General features: G+C 40.8%; 1 protein-coding gene across 1 annotated transcript in view; it reads right to left on the bottom strand.

Annotated features, from left to right (window-relative positions):
* Positions 1-18004, bottom strand: part of LOC137327785 (low-density lipoprotein receptor-related protein 4-like) — a 49307-nt gene extending 31303 nt beyond the window's left edge. Inside the window, exons 1-2 of the mRNA XM_067993591.1 lie at positions 17947-18004; positions 6175-6291 (exon numbers count right to left, since the gene is read on the bottom strand). Coding sequence (XP_067849692.1) covers positions 6175-6291; positions 17947-18004 — 175 coding nt within the window. The remainder of the gene's footprint in view (positions 1-6174; positions 6292-17946) is intronic.
* Between the last annotated feature and the right edge of the window lie 1603 nt (positions 18005-19607).

Here is a 19607-nt window from a genome sequence, read left to right as displayed (position 1 = left end):
ATTTGACAAAGATTGGGGAATATTAAACAGTACAATATGATTGGCAATCAGCTGGCAAAGGCACACAAAAACTATACACACATTGACGATTCAGATATAAATCAAGTTCGAAGACACTATAGTGTCATTTGGAACCCTAGCCGGTGTCCTGCATGGCAAACATTTTTTTTTAAATGACAAAATTAAGGAGGAGGCTACATTAGATTGTTTTGTGTTGTCTTAAATATAGAAGAGGCAATACATCAATACAAAATGGAAGGGTACGGTAGCCCAGTAGTTATGGTACTGACCTGCAACCCAGAGGCAAGTTGTGAAACTGAATTGAATAAATCTGGTAATTTGTGAGCCAGCAGTAGAAAATGTTTATGAAAGCTGTTGGATAGTTGTAAAAAAAAACAACTGGTTCACAAATGTCCTACAGGGAAGGAACCTTCCATCCTTACTTGTGACTCCAGTCCCACATTATCTGATTGACTCCTAATGCCCTCAGGGCAACTAGAGGATGGGCAATAAATGCAGCCTTGCTAGTATTGCTGACATCCAGAGAACAAATTAATTTTAAAAAAACACTAAAGGGATAAAATTATATTGCATGCTCCAGGTGTATCAGTGTATAGTAATTTGGTCCATTTGCATGAATGGAGCATCAGCACATTTTTGCCCATACTTACAAAATTTCTCCCTGGATCAAATTGATTTGCTGCATATTAACACACAGCTCCAAAGTTATTTTAGCTTGTTAATCTTTGCTAAGCACCAACTATAGCACAGGGCTACATGCATGCTGAACAGTGGAAGCAGCATGCTACAGACGGAGCTTAGAGATCCCACAACCAACGGATCAGATCAAAAGCTCTGCAGTCCTGCCACATCCAGTCGTGAATGGTGGTGGACAATTAAATAACTAATGGGAGGAGGAGGCTCCGTGAACATCCTCAACCTCAATGTTGGCAGAGTCCAACACGTGAGTGCAAAAGACAAAAGATTGAAGCGTTTGCAACCATCTTCATCCAGAAGTGCCGAGTGGTTGATCCATCTTGGCCCCGTTCCAAGATCCCCACCATCACAGAAGCCAGTCTTCAACCAATTTGATTCACTCCACATGATATCAAGAAACGGCTGAGTGCACTGGATACAACAAAGGCTATGGGCCCCGACAACATCCTGGCTGTAGTGCTGAGCACATGTGCTCCAGAACTAGCCGCACCTCTAGCCAAGTAGGTCCAGTACAGCTATAATCACTGGCATCTACCTGACAAAGTGGAAGATTGCCCCGTTATCTCCTGTCCACAAAAGGCAGGACAAATCCAATCCGGCCAATTACCGTCCCATCAGCCTACTCTCAATCATCAGCAAAGTGATGGAAGGTGTCGTCGACAGTGCTATCAAGCGGCACTTACTTACTAATAACCTGCTCACCGATGCTCAGTTTGGGTTCCGCCAGGACCACTCGGCTCCAGACCTCATTACAGCCTTGGTCCAAACATGGACAAAAGAGCTGAATTCCAGAGGTGAGGTGAGAGTGACTGCCCTTGACATCAAGGCAGCATTTGACTGAGTATGGCACCAAGGAGCCCTAGTGAAATTGAAGTCATTGGGAATCGGGGGAAAACACTCCAGTGGCTGGAGTCAAACCTAGCACAAAGGAAGATGGTAGAGGTTGTTGGAGGCCAATCATCTCAGCCCAGGACATTGTTGCATGAGTTCCTCAGGGCAGTGTCCTAGGTCCAACCATCTTCAGCTGCTTCATCAATGACCTTCCCTCCATCATAAGGTCAGAAGTGGGGATGTTTGCTGATGATTGCAGTGTTCAGTTCCATTCGCAACCCCTCAAATAATGAAGCAGTCCGTGCCCGCATACAACAAGACCTGGACAACATCCAGGCTTGGGCTCATAAGTGGCAAGTAACATTCGCGCCAGACAGGTGCCAGCAATGACCATCTCCAACAAGAGAGGGTCTAATCACCTCCCCTTGACATTCAACAGCATTACCATCACTGAATCCCCCACCATCAACATCCTGGTGGTCAACAATGACCAGAAACTTAACTGGACCAGCCATATAAATACTGTGGCTACAAGAGCAGGTCAGAGGCTGGGTATTCTGCACCAAGTGACTCACCTCCTGACTCCCCAAAGCATTTCCGCCATTTACGAGGCACAAGTCAGGAGTGTGATGAAATACTCTCCACTTGCCTGGATGAGTGCAGCTCCAACAACACTCAAGAAGCTCAACACCATCCAAGACAAAGCAGCCCGCTTGATTGGCACCCCATCCACCACCCTAAACATTCACTCCCTTCACCACCGACGCACAGTGGCTGCAGTGTGTACCATCCACAGGATGCACTGCAGCAATTCGCCAAGGCTTCTTCAACAGCACCTCCCAAACCTGCGACCTCTACCACCTAGAAGGACAAGGGCAGCAGGCACATGGGAACAACACCACCTGCACGTTCCCCTCCAAATCACACACCATCCTGATTTGGAAATATATCGCCGTTCCTTCATCGTCGCTGGGTCAAAATCCTGGAACTCCCTTCCTAACAGCACTGTGGGAGAACCTTCACCACACGGACTGCAGCGGTTCAAGGTGGCAGCTCACCACCACCTTCTCAAGGGCAATTAGGGATGGGCAATAAATGCTGGCCTTGCCAGCAACACCCACATCCCATGAATGAATAAAAAAAACCTAAAAATTAACATGCATGTTTGCACATACTTGCCTTCTCATCCGTACCTTGTTAATAACCCACGGTAGAAAGGTGGAGTTAAGGCATTAGAGAGGGTCACCAGACATCCAACATGGAACAGACCAAGAAGCATCAGCTATTTCAGTCCACACAGCAACATGGTTCATCAGCAAGTCTCACTTTCCTGGACATGTTGAAGAAGAGAAGGACAACAGGTAGCGGAGGAGGACCAGGGAAGGTTGTAGGAGGGCCACCAGAAGGATCCATTACTACTTCAGGCAGTGTCTACTGCCAGTGACAGAGCTACCTTGATCTCACCAAAAACGATGTGTGAATAGGCTATGCCTCACCATTAAAGTCCTAGATGAATTAAGCCATCTCTTCAAACCAGACCTGCAACCAAGGAGCAATAGAACCTCCATGCTGCTGGTAGTGGTGCAAGTAAAAAGAGCACTCAACTTTTTTTGCCACGGGCTCTTGACAGCAGGTGGCTTGTCAAGGATCAATGAGTTTGTAGCTCAATGCTCCTTTAACCAGGTCACAAATGCTCTGTTTTGCAATGCTGTTGAATGCATAAAAATCAGCAATAGTGTGCAGTCGCAACAGGAAAGGCTCTGACATTACCAGGGTACAGACACCATTGACACATACTAAGCATGGGGTTAGTAAATGTGTAATACTCCATGCTGTCATCAACAGAAAAGAATGTAATTTGATGAACATCCAAATCATGTGCAACCACTGAGAAATAATTATAAATATATATATTTTTTTTTTAACTTGTTCACAGGATGTGGGCAATACCGCAAAGCCACACTTATTGCCCATCACTAGTCACCCTGAAAAGCAAATAGTGGGCCTTCTCTTGATCCATACAGTCCTTGCAGTGATTGTGCTCCCACGATGGCTTTTGATCCAGAAATGAAAAAGGAACAGCAATGTGGCCCTGAAATTCCACAGGGTTTTCTTTGTTGGAGCTCCCCCTCCCCCCACCCCAAACCGGGCCCATAACTTCAGCAAGAGATCGATGGAGCCCTCAGAGAAATAGCATAAACAGCTGTAAGTCCCACAGAATTTCCAGGCCTATATGTCCAAGTCAGAATGCTGTGTGACTTGAAGTGGAATTTGGAGGTGATAATGTTGCTACCCTTGTCATTCTCAGTGGTAGAGGTCGCAGGACTGGCAAGTGCTGCTGAAGTAAGCTCGGTGAGTTGCAGCAATGCATCCTATAAATCATACATTCTGAAGCCACAGTGCATCATTGGTGGAAGGGGTGGATATTTAGTCCAGTGGCAAGTGCACCAATTAACTGAACCATGTCCTAGATGGCAGTGAGATTCTTGATTGCGTGTTATCCAGAGTGCCCACAAAGGTTACCACAATTTCCCTACTTATTCTCGGGTGAAGACTAGTTGAGCAGTTGGATCTTCAGAGCTGTGTGTTGTCCACATGGAATATAGCTTATGACATCGCTAAGCAAACACCAACATTGAGCATTTTTGATAAGCAACATCGATGGAGCAGGCATTTGCTATGACCAAACAACAGCTCTGGTGTTTGGATCATGAAGGGTGCTTTACAATATGCTCTGGAGAGAGTCACAGAATGGTAGTCCTGTGCTGCTCATTAAACAATGTAGCCATTAAAAGAAACAGATGCACGTTTCTGGAAGATGAGCAGCAATAAGCCATTGCCCAGGAGAAAGAGAAAAAAAAGAGACAAGAAATGATGACTAGGAGCTAGCAGAAGCTCAGCACTAGGGCAGAAAGCAGCATGGGTTCACCAGGCTCCGCACAAGCAGTTCTTTCCTTTAGACCTTAAATGCTTCATCGGATTTTTTTTTGCATGAGCAAACATTTCATTTAAAAACTAAAAATGACTGTAAAGTTTAGGTGATGTGCTGCATTTTTATTGAACATTATCCAGCTGATGATCTCCACAATGCATCCTCAAAGGTGATGAGATCTGACCTACTGACTCATTCCACCCACCTACATTCTGTGTCTTCTGGGGAAGGTGGGCTCTTTCATTAAAACTCTTAAAAAGTACATTCACATACATATCTTTATGAAATCATTGTAGATTTTGATAGCAAGGTACTTCTGGGGGCAGTGCAATGATACATTCAGGTATGACAATATTTGTGCTGGGAACAATGCAGGTCAAGGTATTAAGAAAACTTGCTTAGTCTTGATTTTTGGGGATTAGCTAGGCCTGGGGATAGGGCAGAGAAGACCTGCATAATATAGTAATGATCATGTCATTTAGTGTTATTGCCCTTCTTGGTGGCCGTTTGCTGCAAGGAGAAAATAAACATGTATTGAATGAGTGAATATCTTGTACTGTTTATTTTAGGCAGCAGCAGTCTCATAGTTATGAGTGCAAAGTACTTTGTGTACAGAAAGTTTGTGAAAAACTATATGCTGTCTGTATGCATGTTTATCTGTGTGAATAACCATGGACAGTTTTTAATCTGCTGCATTATCCTAAGGTTTGTTTTAGTCCCGCTGTGCTTGTACTCAACCATGTTCGTTACTGCCATTTATGTTGCATTTGAGGCAGGTTGCTAGATCAATTCAGGTTAAGTATGCTGGGTTACTTAAGCAAAATCATCTAATATCTATAATTTATTGTTTATTTAATTGGAGGAAGGAATGTTGGCCAGGATACTGGGGAAAACTCCCTGCTCCTCTTTGATTTGTGCCATGGGATCTTTAATGTCCATCTGAACCATCATTAGTTCAACGTCTCATCCAAAGGATGGAGCCACTGAATATGTAGCACTTCCTCAGTCAGCCTACATTACATGTTCAAGTTCTAGAGTAGGGTGTGAACCCACAACATTCTGATCCAAAGTTGAGAGGACGACTAATTGAGCCAAGATCAATGGTTACCTACATCTGTCAACCTCCCATTTCCAATTGCCTATCTTTATTCAAGCACATTCTAATTTCTCACTTTGGCACTTACATTATATAGGCAAACATAACAACCATTTTGTACATGGCAAGATCCCACAAACAGCAATGAATTGAGTGATCAATTAATCTAATGTTGCTGATGTTGGTTGAAGTATTGGCCAATTCCCAAGAAATCCTTACTGTTTTTCAAATCTGATATTTATCATCCACCTGAACCCCTTAACTACCAGTACGGGCTAAGGAGCCTCGAGCAATGCAGTGCTCCCTCCATAATGCATTTCAGCTCAGATTATATGTTCATGTCCTGGATAGGGCCTTCAACCCACAGTCATTTGAGTTATAGGCAAGAGTGCTACCACCTGAGCCAACCTGATATAGGGAAGAAGAACCATACTAATTTGTCCTTGATAGTGGCATGAAAACAGCACCGGTTCGCAGAGTCCCAGCATTATTTGCGAAGAAACAAACAGGTGTAATGTAACATCAAAGACCATGTATCAGTAAGTTAGAATTTTAGTTAAATAATGGCCAGACACAGCCACAATGCTCGCAAACTTACGGCAATCCTGCTCATCAGAATCATCCCCACAGTCGTTGTCACCATCACAGACCCAAGAGCGCCGGATGCACTTGCCATTGTCACAATGGAATTCCAAAGGGGAACAGGTAGGCAGCACTGGAAAAGAGGAAAGAAATGATTAATGGCGGGTGAATTAACAACATTGCTGTATCTCGATTTTTTTCTGTAAGATGGAACTATCTTTCAAAAGTGCTGCCTATGCAGATCAGACTTTACAGATTCTCTATAAAAAGCACCTTTGCAAAACTGCAGGGAAATGTAGCACAATTTATACAATACAGGCCAATCAGGAGCACCAACTCCAGACCTCAAGATGCATGCTACATAAGCAGAGAGAAGCTCATAAATTGTGCTTTCAATCATTGCACCTCTTATTAACCTTCTAGAATGATTTATAAGAATATTAAATAATCGTTCCAGGCGGCACTTATTTTTTATTATTAAAGGTACTTTTGTTCAACCCTTCCTGCTTCCGAGAACTGCTTGTTTTTTTTCCAGACAGTGAGAGGGAAGCTCATGGTGGCATTCTCAATGTGAACATTGTGTCTCTGTGCTGTCATGTATTGCATATTATACATGGCATATCCATACAGCCTTATTAGATGTAATATTTCTTTTCAAAGGATCTATTTGTCAATTTCATAAATGCAACATTAATCAAAGTGATTTGTGCATATGGTTGGCTGAAACAGTGATATATCAGGAAATAGACAATGTAAATTGCTTTCAAATATTTCAAGCATTAAATAATTCTAAAAGAATTAACATATTCTTCTTAAACAGATTTGACTATAAAAGATCCTGGAAAGCATACCAGAGTTTCACAAACAGAAAACACTGCTGATGAGGAACAGAGGAATACTGGGCTATCTGTAATTCCTTTCAGCGACTCTGCAATTATCATTTGTTTTGAATAAACAGTTTCATTATTCATAGAAACACAGCTATAAATTTAGCTGTTAAAATAAATCTTCTCTGATCAAAATAAAAGTTTACATTGCCAACTATTTTCAGGAGTTATAATAGTTTCTTATTTGTTCCCATATCTTTGTTTAACTTGCCAAAACATTATATCCTACCATCACCTCAAATGAAATTACTTGTACATTACACTATGAAACTTCATGCTCCCAGTTAAACAGCAATGACAGTGAACACTTGATCTGGCACAGGAAGTAACTCTCAGGGTTAATGAATACCTCATTGAGTTAATTCAAATGTTTCATTCAGGGAATTGGGTAGCATGATGAAGGAATCCAGGTTTAAATAGAACACTACACAATTTCCATAGTAACAGGAGTCCTGGGCCCAAAGGGGTATCACTCAGCTTCCATCTGCACACTCAATCATGAATAGCCCATGGCAGATAAAGAAGACATTTAAAAAAAAGTCAGTTTCCTCCCTGAACTGTGACAGATACAGATCTGAAAATCTTCAAACCCATTTGGGGCCTGTAGCAACTAACATCAATAGGACTTTATCGGCTCAATGGCTTTGTGGCTTCCACACTGTGACCTTTTCTCACTGATTACATTGGTAAAGGAGGGAATAAAACAATCCCTTATTACAAGTGACGTCCACTTGGCCCACAGACTTCAGCTTGCAGCTCTTGTTGAGTTAAAGTTCCAGTGTGGTAAAAATTTCTAGATAAGTATTGAAAGCAGTTGTTGCATTGGAACTGATAATGGTGCAAACATGTTCATCAAACACACCTTATTAAAATATGAAAAAGTAACCAGTCTCATAGCTAATGCGAATATTCCCGAAGACTTGCCACTTTATCACATCATCATCCACTCTCATTCTAGGATTTGCCTTGTGGCAAACAGGATGCAGGTGTGCTAGAACCAGCGATAAGCACACACATGTTTCAGTAAGTTTCTTGATATGATTGGAAGCAGGTTTAATCACATCAACTTAACAAGATGACATGCCTCACTGAGCTTGGAGCTCTAGATAGTTGGTCAAAAGTTGTGTTTTTGGAGGGATAATGTGGTAAGGACACTCATGCTTGTCATTGCTCTTTGTAATAGTGGTCTGGGAACTCTCACCAAACCGGATCTTACTTTCACTCCTATTTGACAAGCCCTCCCCCCAACAGTGCTCTCCAACAGTGACCATTGAGGCATTAGTAATAAGTGTTATAGCCCAAAAGTACTGAGGTATTAATAATGGATACAGCACACACAATCTCTCACAGACAGGTCTGAGGAATTAGATACAGTGTAAGTAAATCCATCAACTTCTAATGCAGTGACATTGCCAACTATTGGATAATTGTCACTATTTTTTGACATTTTTTTTGTGTCACATTCTATTATAAATCTTTGTTTTTATATAATGGAGTAGAGTTTCTGCTTTGGGCGCAATCGGGAAATTGCACCCAAAATGCGCCCGAAATTGCGCTGGTTAGGTTACAGTTCAAGTTTCCGCTAAAAGCTATTAGCATAATCACAAACATAAAATATTCCATGAATGAACGCAATTGGGCAGCGCAATAGAACATAATTGTTTCTTTTTTTCTCTTGCTTAAAAAATATTTATTGATGTATTTAAGAGTGGTAATCTACTGCAGTATTATTAACACAGCTGAATTCAATGTAGACAAATGTGAGGTCATCCACTTTGGATCAAAAAAGGATAGAACAGGGTACTTTCTAAATGGTAAAAAGTTAAAAACAGTGGATGTCCAAAGGGACTTAGGGGTTCAAGTACATAGATCATTGAAGTGTCATGAACAGGTGCAGAAAATAATCAAGAAGGCTAATGGAATGCTGGCCTTTATATCTAGAGGACTAGAGTACAAGGGGGCAGAAGTTATGCTGCAGCTATACAAAACCCTGGTTAGGCCGCACCTGGAGTACTGTGAGCAGTTCTGGGCACCGCACCTTCGGAAGGACATATTGGCCTTGGAGGGAGTGCAGCGTAGGTTTACTAGAATGATACCCGGACTTCAAGGGTTAAGTTACGAGGAGAGATTACACAAATTGGGGTTGTATTCTCTAGGGTTTCAAAGGTTAAGGGGTGATCTGATCGAAGTTTATAAGATATTAAGGGGAACAGATAGGGTGGATAGAGAGAAACTATTCCCGCTGGTTGGGGATTCTAGGAGTTGGGGGCACAGTCTAAAAATTAGAGCCAGACCTTTCAGGAGTGAGATTAGAAAACATTTCTACACACAAAGGGTGGTTGAAGTTTGGAATTCTCTTCCACAAACGGCAATTGATACTAGCTCAATTGCTAAATTTAAATCTGAGATAGATAGCTTTTTGGCAACCAAAGGTATTAAGGGATATGGGCCAAAGGCTGGTATATGGAGTTAGATCACAGATCAGCCATGATCTTATCAAATGGCAGAGCAGGCACGAGGGGCTGAATGGCCTACTCCTGTTCCTATGTTCCTATGAAAATGGATTGATCACAAAAAATAAGCATTTTTTAAGAAGTGTTTAGTCCTCCACCTGTGAGTAAACTGATTATAAATCACTAAAAATGACTTTAAAAAACTATACTGAATCATTTACTAGTTTCATTGGTGTACACTAGTAAATTAAAATTTTTTTGATATGTAAATACTTTAAAAACGTGCCTACTCATGCCTGTGCGCCTAAGAAAATGAGCCTTCCCTAACCAGCGCAATCAGCAGACACTCACAATGTCGATTTGGGGGGGGGGGGGGGGGGTGGCCAGTTTTGTGGGCGGGGCATGATCCGGGCAGATTGAATCTAATATTATCGCAAAAGATCACAGAAGAACCTAAAGTAAGTGGTTTGGAGCGTAACTCACTTACATTTGAAATCCCCAATCTTTTGCGCTGGTTATGCCGATTCTGCCCGGATTGCGTTCAGGTTACGTCACGTGTGAGAACTAAGTGTCAATGGTATATATTCAGCGGTGTACTCCTGAACTTGGCACTTATTTTAACAACTGCGAACGTGTGGCTTATCATGCAGCAACGTTTACACAATAACAGCACCATTTTAAACTACCCCCACTGCTTACTGGGGCCATGGCTTGTGTTTATAATATGTTTTCTTTTCATCTTAAGTACTTCCTATAAGTTAATCAAGTTACACGACTTTAGCAGGAGAAAAAACAGGAATCTTCTAATTGGAAGGAATTCTCAGACCTGGCATATGTATTGTAAACTTTCTCACAACCATCATTTAGGAAGTGGAGTAAACAATATAGAGCTGTATATGTTTAAAAGAAAAATGACAAGAAATGCTATTCCCACTGCCCCACAATATGCACACCAGCTAGTCCACCTCCAGACTAATTCTACCAACTGTCACACGGCCACTTCACAGTACATAGGGGCGCACTACGGGTGAAAAATATACCGATCAGACTTTACAGATTCTCTATAAAAAGCACCTTTGGCAAAACTACAGGAAAACTGTAAACAGTGCATTACTATAAACAGTTAGATTGGGGAGGGACTCTCTGCATTAAACAGTTAAATAACAATTGTTTATAATTTTCAAAATATGTTATATTTTTCTCATGGGTTTTGTCGATAGCATGTCAAATAAATCTAAATGTTTATCAGTGACACAAACATTGTGGGATGCACGTATAAATGGAACTATAACTGTCCAAACAGAAAACTCAAAATAAACTGAAAATGGAACCACGCTTTAGGTTTGGTTTTGATACAAATGCCCTGTTCATTTTTGTCATAATGTCGCAAACCAGATGTTTGGCGCCATGAATAGGTCAATGGATCAAATCCTTGTGTAAACTGGTCAAACAACCCCTTTCAGGCATATTGCATCTAATCCAAAGTAAAGCATTATTCCATTCATTCAAATTGTAAACTATTGACATTGTTTTAATGGCATATAGAGATTGTATAACTAATAGAAGGAGCTCAAGTAAAGTTTTGCTATATGCATTATGTCCGAGATTGTGACACTATAGTCCTTGGTGACACTACTCTTTCCAATGATTTCTCAGTCATGCACACCAACAATAATACACAGATAATAATAATGTCCAAACAGTACATAGTACAGAACATTGCTTCTACTGACTGGTCCATAGGGAGTGGAGATGCACATGTTGAATCTCGTAATTGTGAAGAAAGTCTCAGGGCCAGATAGATGCAAGTGTCCTCCTTCTATTGGTTGTCAGGATCTTATGTGAAATGAGGTTAGGTAATTGAATCCCTGTCCACATCACAAGACTGAGCTAAATTCAGCACAAATTGGCATTTCATTGGCAATATCTCTAAGATAAATCGTAAGGATAGAAGCAGCACAACGGCACACAGCATCAATATGTAGCACCACAGATGGTGGTTTAAACCCCGAGCTGCTGGTACAACCTGAGCTACACTATTGGGGGGGCACAACGTAGAGGCTGGATTGAGGTGCCCCCCCAATGCAGAAAGGGAAAATCTAAAGCAAGAGTCAACCTCAGGGTGCTTTCACATGCCTCCTTGCAGAGGACTGGGAGGAGATTGTCTCATCATCATCTCAACAAGTCGACGAAGGAGACTGGTGAAAACATAGAGGAACTCGTATCGTAACAAGTCTGTCAGCTGGCTAAGTTATACCGTTGGGGCATGTTGTAGCTGACCTGGGAGTGCTCAATGAGTGCCAAAAGTAGAAAAATGTTTCTGTCCCTGGCTGTGACATTCCTGACCTTGAAGAACATACACAAAAGCGTGTCACAAAAAAATTGTATGTTTGTTGGAATTCTCAAGCTGTGATACCAATATAACAGAAATCTGATATCAAGAAAATGTTACAAAATCGAAATTTATCCCAGATTTAGTCAGTACTGATATACCCTTACAAGTCTGGTTATTACAAACAACATATACCCTGCACACACGTTGCTCATATTTTTAAAAATATTATATTATTAAAAATAAGATAAATAGGAGGGAACAGAATCAAAATCCTGGATTCTACTTACATGTATATACTTGTGCGAGCATTAATAATTCATATTGGAGTTTATAAAGAAAAGAAATTCCTTTTACACAACATTCTACTTTGTAAAGATGGACCATGAGTGGGGAGAATCACTTATTAAGGTTTTCAGGCTCGGCAAGTTCCATACACTATTGGCAGCTGTTAGGAATTTCTGTTTTTTTTTCCAGAACTGTGATGGTGATATTTGGGTAGAAATCCATTTTGTACAGCACTGTACAATCTGAAGATACTGCAACCTGGGTATGAATCAGGGCAATTGTCCCCTCTCCACTTCTATATAGCACACAAATTCACTTGGTTTTGAGTGTAAAGGACTGCATAATGTGTAAATAATTTGAGCTGCATACAGTGAATCCTTCTCACTGATCAAACTGGAGCCTGTCAATGGCAATGACAAACAACCTGTCATTTAGACACTTCATCAATTTTTATTTGGGAATTTTATAGCTGTAATCACAAAACCACAAGCTTTCGTGGCTTGCTTTAGTGTGGCTTTAAGTAAGTCGGAAAGCGATATTGTGCAATTATCAGATTTACATCACCAATGTAGCATCAGTTTCCCCAAATTAGATCTTATTTTCAAAAAGTACTCATAAAATCTGCATAACATGTCACACTTATACGACCGAGAGTTTGGTAAATACTCCAAACTTTGCATAGATTGTTGTACAATTCAATCCTAATATTGAGACAAAGTAAAACCTGCATGGCGGTTTAATTCATAGACTTGATTTTATAGTATCTGATATCATTAGCCAGTTCAAAGTAGAAATACTGCCTTAAAGTCTTTCAATAAAATGGCAATTTAATTTTGAAAAATAAGTAATTGAAGCTTGCTTACTACAGATATGGTTTAACCTCCTATTGCAGAGTCAAATACTGTTATCAACTTCCAGGGAAGTGTTTTAAATCCTCATTCCATTCACAGTAGGTGTTAGTTTAGTGTAATGGGATTAATTAGACTTGATAAAGCATTTGGACACTATTTAAAAGGATTGTGGCAAAGCCTCTTAGTGCATCATGAGATTTTAAAAATCAGATGAAGGACTGCATATGGACAAATGATGAATGCTATTAACTTTTTACTTATTTTACACTACATAAGCTGAAAGGAAGTTCGAAGAAAAAGAGTTGCTATAACTCATCTCCTGGAGACTTTTCTAATCAAACTCAATATTTCACCCACCAAATGAAACATTACATTCAAGAGCAGTAAAATTTAATCATCTTTACACTTTTCTGTTTCGATTACTAAACAATAAGGAGACTTATTCACTTTATTTTCTTTTGGTTTAAATTGGGAAACAAAAGAAGAACAAAGAATTCTATATGACTTTGGGATTTCTTTGTTTTGTTCTTTTTACATATCAGCAGATTTCCCGTTGAATTGCTCAAAGTGAGTCAGAGGTTATGCTGTTTTAAGTGGGGGGGGGAGGGGGAATTGGATATGTGGGTGGGAAGCGGGGCACATCTTAAGTGAAAGGACCTGGAAAGAAGTCTTTGTAAGATGTCCTCCCAGAGTCAGTGAAGTAAGTGTTAATTCTCTGCCCATTACCTCTCTCTTCCATAACCCCCTTTCACTCCTCATCCCATCAGCTCCCCTTCAGCCTCTATTCCCTTACTCTCTCAGCTTTCCCTCCTTTGCTTGCTTTCTGCCCCAACATCACCCCTAAATCCCTGCCTGTTCTATCCCCTCTCCTTCATTCCTATTTAACAGTGGAGAGATCATTTAAACTTTTTAATTATTTCCACATAAGTTTCAGTTATAATTTAAAAGTAGAGAATCTGCAGAACATGAAACCTGCTGGAAAATAACTAAAATGTTAAATTTAAAGAGAGGGGTATAAACTTTTTTTTAAAAAGGGTTCGTGGACTGAAGCAAGAGTGGGTCTACATTGGCCATCAAAGCAGAAGTGGCATCAGAGTCCAGAAAAGGTAATAGTGGAATGAAAAGTAGGGGAAAGGAGGGTGTAGGGAAGCAGGATCATGAAAAGGCAAGATTGCAGAATGGGAACCAGCAGCACAAAAGACCAAGGAGAAAAAAGCACAGATTTTATTTTCGAAAGGGCCATAGCCAGCAGGGCAGAAAAAGGAATGGGCCCAGTAGCAGGACCAGAGCAGCACTAGTAGCAGGAAATAATCAGAGAGAGGCACAATCGGTGGCTGAATGAGTCCAGCTGCACATAATCTTTTGGGCTGAAGCAAGGCAAGATCTGGCAGAGAGACAGAGAAAGGGAGAAAAGGGGGAAGGAAGAAAAAGCAAGAGGGAGATAAGCAATTATATTAAATGAAAAATTTAGAATTAACTTATTTGACTTGGGAAGCTGGGTAGGCCCAAAAAACAAAATGGTGGATGGAGCTGGGCGATTTGTGCTATATTGTCACTAGTGGTGGGAAGGCTGACATGTAATGAAAGGCAAGTATAATGCCAATTTTTGAATGTTTCACAACATTACACATTAAAAGTAATGTGTCCAGGTGTTACTAATGTCACAAAAATATGACAAGATTGTAACGCAGGAAGTAAGAAAATGGGACGCTGGCATTTCAAACATTTTGTTATTTCTGGTAGAATTGGATGCTTCAATAACAATACTTGGTATTGGTCATGAAAAAAAGTTCAAAATTGTTTGTTTCTCACTGTAATTGTCTCTCCACTAGACTCCTACTTATTCATTCATTCTGTCTCCCTTCATCTGACTTACTTTTTTCCCACTCTTACTCTCTTTCTCAATATGCCTCTGTACCATAGGGGCAATTTTAACCCTACCTCGAAAGAAAACAGTGTGCAGAAGCTGTCTCCCAGTCACAAGGGGTGGCTGAGCCCCAGATGGACTATAATATGGACAAACTATCCAGTGCTACCATCTTTCCCTATGTTAAAACCCTATCTACCTGTCAAGAAAGTAGAGCTTCATGCGCCCAAGTACAGATAAGAAATAATATTTTTCAACTTTTTTTTTATGAAGCGTGAAATTTTCAGTCACATTCTGAAGAAAACTAATATCTCATAAGAGCTCAACTGTAAAAGGAAAGGGCTAGTTCAAGGACAAGTACAATACTTAATATAAATAACATCAATGTTTTAGCCAGCCAGTGTGTCGAATGAAAAAGACACTTCCTATTAATCCACTGCTAACCTTTGCCCTTGCACAGTGCTAAGAACTGTGGATATTCATTCAAGTGTAATTTGCAAACACTGAAATGATGTAAAATATTAATGGACAAGAGCTACATTTGAGTCAAATTTCTATAAAACATTAAAGGATAGTCAGAAATTAAGTTGCCGGAAGTATAAATAGAGGAGTTACTGCAAGCATTAGATTAATCAAAATGTTTTTGAAGCAATTACTTTTGTGTTATGTTACATGGCACAAAACCACAAGCTGATCTGGCAATGTTAAAAGCTGCCCTTTGTTGGTGAGAAATATAATAAAGAACATCTCTGCTGTAAGCCTTCACGGCAATTAAAAAGTGTCAAACTCATTCCTACTTTGTTCTTTTCTTTATTAATATAACCTGCAAAGACCTCTACTCTTCCTACTGTTGTCCAGTTTCTGTCCACCTGTAAGGTGTGTAGATGAAGTCATTGATGTTCTATGGTCATCAGACAGGAGATATCTCACAATGGGCTTTGGATTGATCCTGCTGAGTATGTCTATTTTTTGCATGCCACTTAGTTTGCATTGTGCCCTATGATACGATGTGAGCACTATTTAATGTTGCTGCAAACGTAACAGAATTCTTTCCATTGTCAGATAAAACCACTTCTAATAGTTGTGTCTGGTGGGACAAGGGCTGCTGGGGAAATTTAAAAGGGATAAATATTCTTCTAGCCTTTGGAAAGGTTGAATATAGTTTTAAAATATTTTTCGAAAAGAAGTGGCAGATAAAAAAAAACAAGGAAAAGCAAACGCGATATTGAAGCACGAAATGTAGTCTGTGGGCAAGTTACAGAGCAGTAGCATCCCTGATCCTCAGTTTGATGGCTGGCAAAGTGAATGTGTTGTGGCATGAAGTGGGGGCAAGGTGAGCTTACCTGAATGGTACTCTAGGGTACCCTCCCCAAAACACAGGACAGTACATAAGCCTGGCAAGAGGAGGCAGCCACATAAAAAATATGAATAAACTTGTAAGAAGATCCATCAAAACAGAAACCCTTAATTGATCAATTCAGATACAGTACTCATGAATTCCCAGTCATATATAGGGATAGAAGGCAGATCATCTCTTTTAAACTGCTCAGAAAGGCAGCAGAATCTCTGATGGCGACGCATAAATTGAGTTTGTGTCTTCCAATATTCTTCCAACAATACAGCTCCTTTAAAGGGGATATAAACTTGCTGCTACAGTGTCAAAGGTACACACTTTAGTGCCATAACAGAGGAAATGGTGAGGAAATGTGCAGTCATGACCCTTGGGCTGGAAATTATTCAGGATATAAGGACTAAAGTTTAATGGCGCTGCCTAGACTGAACCCTCTTCACATTGAAAGAATTACTCATTCATTTGGGGACACTTTGCAGTTCAGAAGGTCAATATTATCAGCCTGGTGGGTACAATGGACTGCATGGGGGTAGGTCTTTAAATACTTCTGAACATTAATTGTTCTGTAGTTCTTATGAATTTTAACCAAATGTCTGCATAATTTTTGGATGAAATAGCAACATAGCAGCACCACAGTGGAAGGCTAAGAAACTAATTTTGCAAAGGTTGTATTTTCTCTGTAATTTTGTTGCGTCCTGTTAGCATCTCATAACTTATTTTCGACAATCCAGTACCTAAAAAAGGTCAAAAATTAACAATGCAAAATTTTTTGCAAAGGAGTTGTATCTGAATCAGATAAACACAATAAGAAAATGTAATGATCTGCTAAATATTACGGTAGATAAATAAAGATGGATAGACAGGACTGAGCCCTGCTTTCTCAACTTGAATGGCTCAGAGTCTTGCTAGTCTAGTTTATACATTAACATAATTTCCACATATAATGTACACCGATGTTTAACATGCACATTATCTCTGTAACAAATACTTGTGAATGTGACACACCTAAAAGAAAAGGGTAATTTAATGAAATCATGCTCCTGACACAAATCCTCGCCCATGGGAGCAGGTATCAGAAAATCTGGTGTATCTCCCCGCGATTTTCCATCTCTTCATTTTAACGAACAGAAGACTGTGGGAAGAACGTGCCCAAATTCCTGACCTGCACTCCTATAAGAGGCAATTTTCTGACTCTGTACTTCTGGTGGGGAGTTTCACCCATGACAGTGCGTATTAGAAATTTGGGCTTGCAATGCCATAGTTTTCTTATCATTTAAAATACCAATTGGAAAATTGTGGACGGTGCGTGCTGGAATTTCCAATATGTCTTCTCAAGGCATAAATATAGTACTGACTTTCAGGCTCATTTTTCAATGTGAAGTGATGCACTTTCAAAATTGAAGTGCTATTGTATTTTGCTGCTGGGGTTTTCGCATTATGAGCCTTAATAGCATGTGCCTTTCTGGAAATGCCTACAGAATTTATCCGGAAGGCAAACTACTGGGTAAGGAGAAAACAAAATGCACACCAAGGCCATTAAAAAAAAAAGGCGCTGATGCTATTAACATACCAATCAACAAAATGCTGCATCCACAGTACGAAGTAACAAGGAAGAAGAGCAAGAAAAGGAGGATCATTGACAAGATGCAAGGTTGAACAGACACCATGGGCCCGATATTAGGAGGGAGGCGGGTTGGCGGCGGGGTCGACTGGGAGCGTGGGTTTGGCACGCGATCGGAAGTAAATTGAAGCCACTTACCTTGGTTTCCGGGTTTCGCGCTGGAAAGCAGCGCAGCGGGCGGACTCCGCATCCGCATCATAGGCTGTCAGCTGGAGGAGCCCTATTTAAAGGTCTTCAGTTGTGAGCCATTTTCCCTTTAACTAAAAAAGCGGAGACTGCATGCCACCATATGGTGGAAGATGTGGGTGTGGTTCTCAATGAATACTTTGCGTCTGTCTTCACAAAAGAGGGGGACGATGCCGAGATTGCATTTAAGGAGGAGGAGTGTGAAATATTGGATAGGATAAGCATGGTGAGAGAGGAAGCATTAAGGGGTTTAGCATCTTTGAAAGTAAATAAATCGTGAGGCCCGGATGAAATTTATCCCAGGCTGTTAAAAGAAGCAAGGGAGGAAATAGTGGAGGCTCTGACCATCATTTTCCAATCCTCCCTGACTACAGGTGTGGTGCCAGAGGATTGGAGGCCTGCGAACATTGTGCCATTGTTTAAAAAGGGAGAAAAGGATAGACCTAGAAATTACAGGCCAGTCAGTCTAACCTCGGCGGTCTGCAAGTTATTGGAATCAATTCTGAGGGACAGTGTAAACCGTCATTTGGAAAGGCACGGATTAATCAAGGACAGTCAACATGGATTTGTTAAGAGAAGGAATGTCTGACTAACTTGATTGAATTCTTTGACGAGGTAACAAGGAGGGTCGATGAGGGTAGTGCGTTTGATGTAGTTTACATGGATTTTAGCAAGGCTTTTGACAGACTGGTCAAAAAAGTAAAAGCCCATGGGATCCAAGGGAAAGTGGCAAATTGGATTAAAAATTGGCTCAGTGGCAGGAAGCAAAGGGTAACAGTCGACGGGTGTTTTTGTGACTGGAAGGCTATTTCCTGTGGGGTTCCGCAGAGCTCAGAACGAGGTCCCTTGCTTTTTGTGCTGTATATTAATGATTTAGACTTAAATGTGGGGGGCATGATTAAGAAGTTTGCAGATGATACAAAAATTGGCCATGTGGCTGATAGTGAGGAGGAAAGCTGTAGACTGCAGGAAGATATCAATGGGCTGGTCAGGTGGGCGGAAAAGTGGCAAATGGAACTCAATCCAGAGAAGTGTGAGGTAATGCATTTGGGGAGGGCAAACAAGAGTGAATACACAATAAATGGAAGGATACTGAGAGGTGTAGAGGAACAAAGGGACCTTGGAGTGCATGTCCACAGATACCTGAAGGTAGCAGGACAGGTAGATAAGGTGGTTAAAGCGGCATACGGGATACTTTCCTTTATCAGCCAAGGCATAGAATATAAGAGCGGGGAGGTTATGCTAGAACTGTATAAAACAGTAGTTAGGCCACAGCTTGAGTACTGCGTACAGTTCTGGTCACCACATTACAGGAAAGGTGTGACTGCACGAGAGAGGGTACAGAGGAGATTTACGAGGATGTTGCCAGGGCTGGAGAATTTTAGCTATCAGGAAAGATTGGATAGGCTGGGGTTGTTTTCTTTTGAACAGAGGAGGCTGAGGGGTGATTTAATTGAGGTGTATAAAATTGTGAGGTGCCTAGATAGAGTGGAGAGGAATGACCTATTTCCCTTAGCAGAGAGGTCAATAACCAGGGGGCATAGATTTAAAGTAATTGGTAGAAGTATTAGAGGGGAGCAGTGGAGAAATTTTTCAACCATAGGGTGGTTGGG

This window comes from Heptranchias perlo, chromosome 12 (genome assembly GCF_035084215.1).
Source record: "Heptranchias perlo isolate sHepPer1 chromosome 12, sHepPer1.hap1, whole genome shotgun sequence".
Taxonomy (NCBI): domain Eukaryota; kingdom Metazoa; phylum Chordata; class Chondrichthyes; order Hexanchiformes; family Hexanchidae; genus Heptranchias; species Heptranchias perlo.
This window is presented reverse-complemented; position numbering and strand designations above follow the sequence as displayed.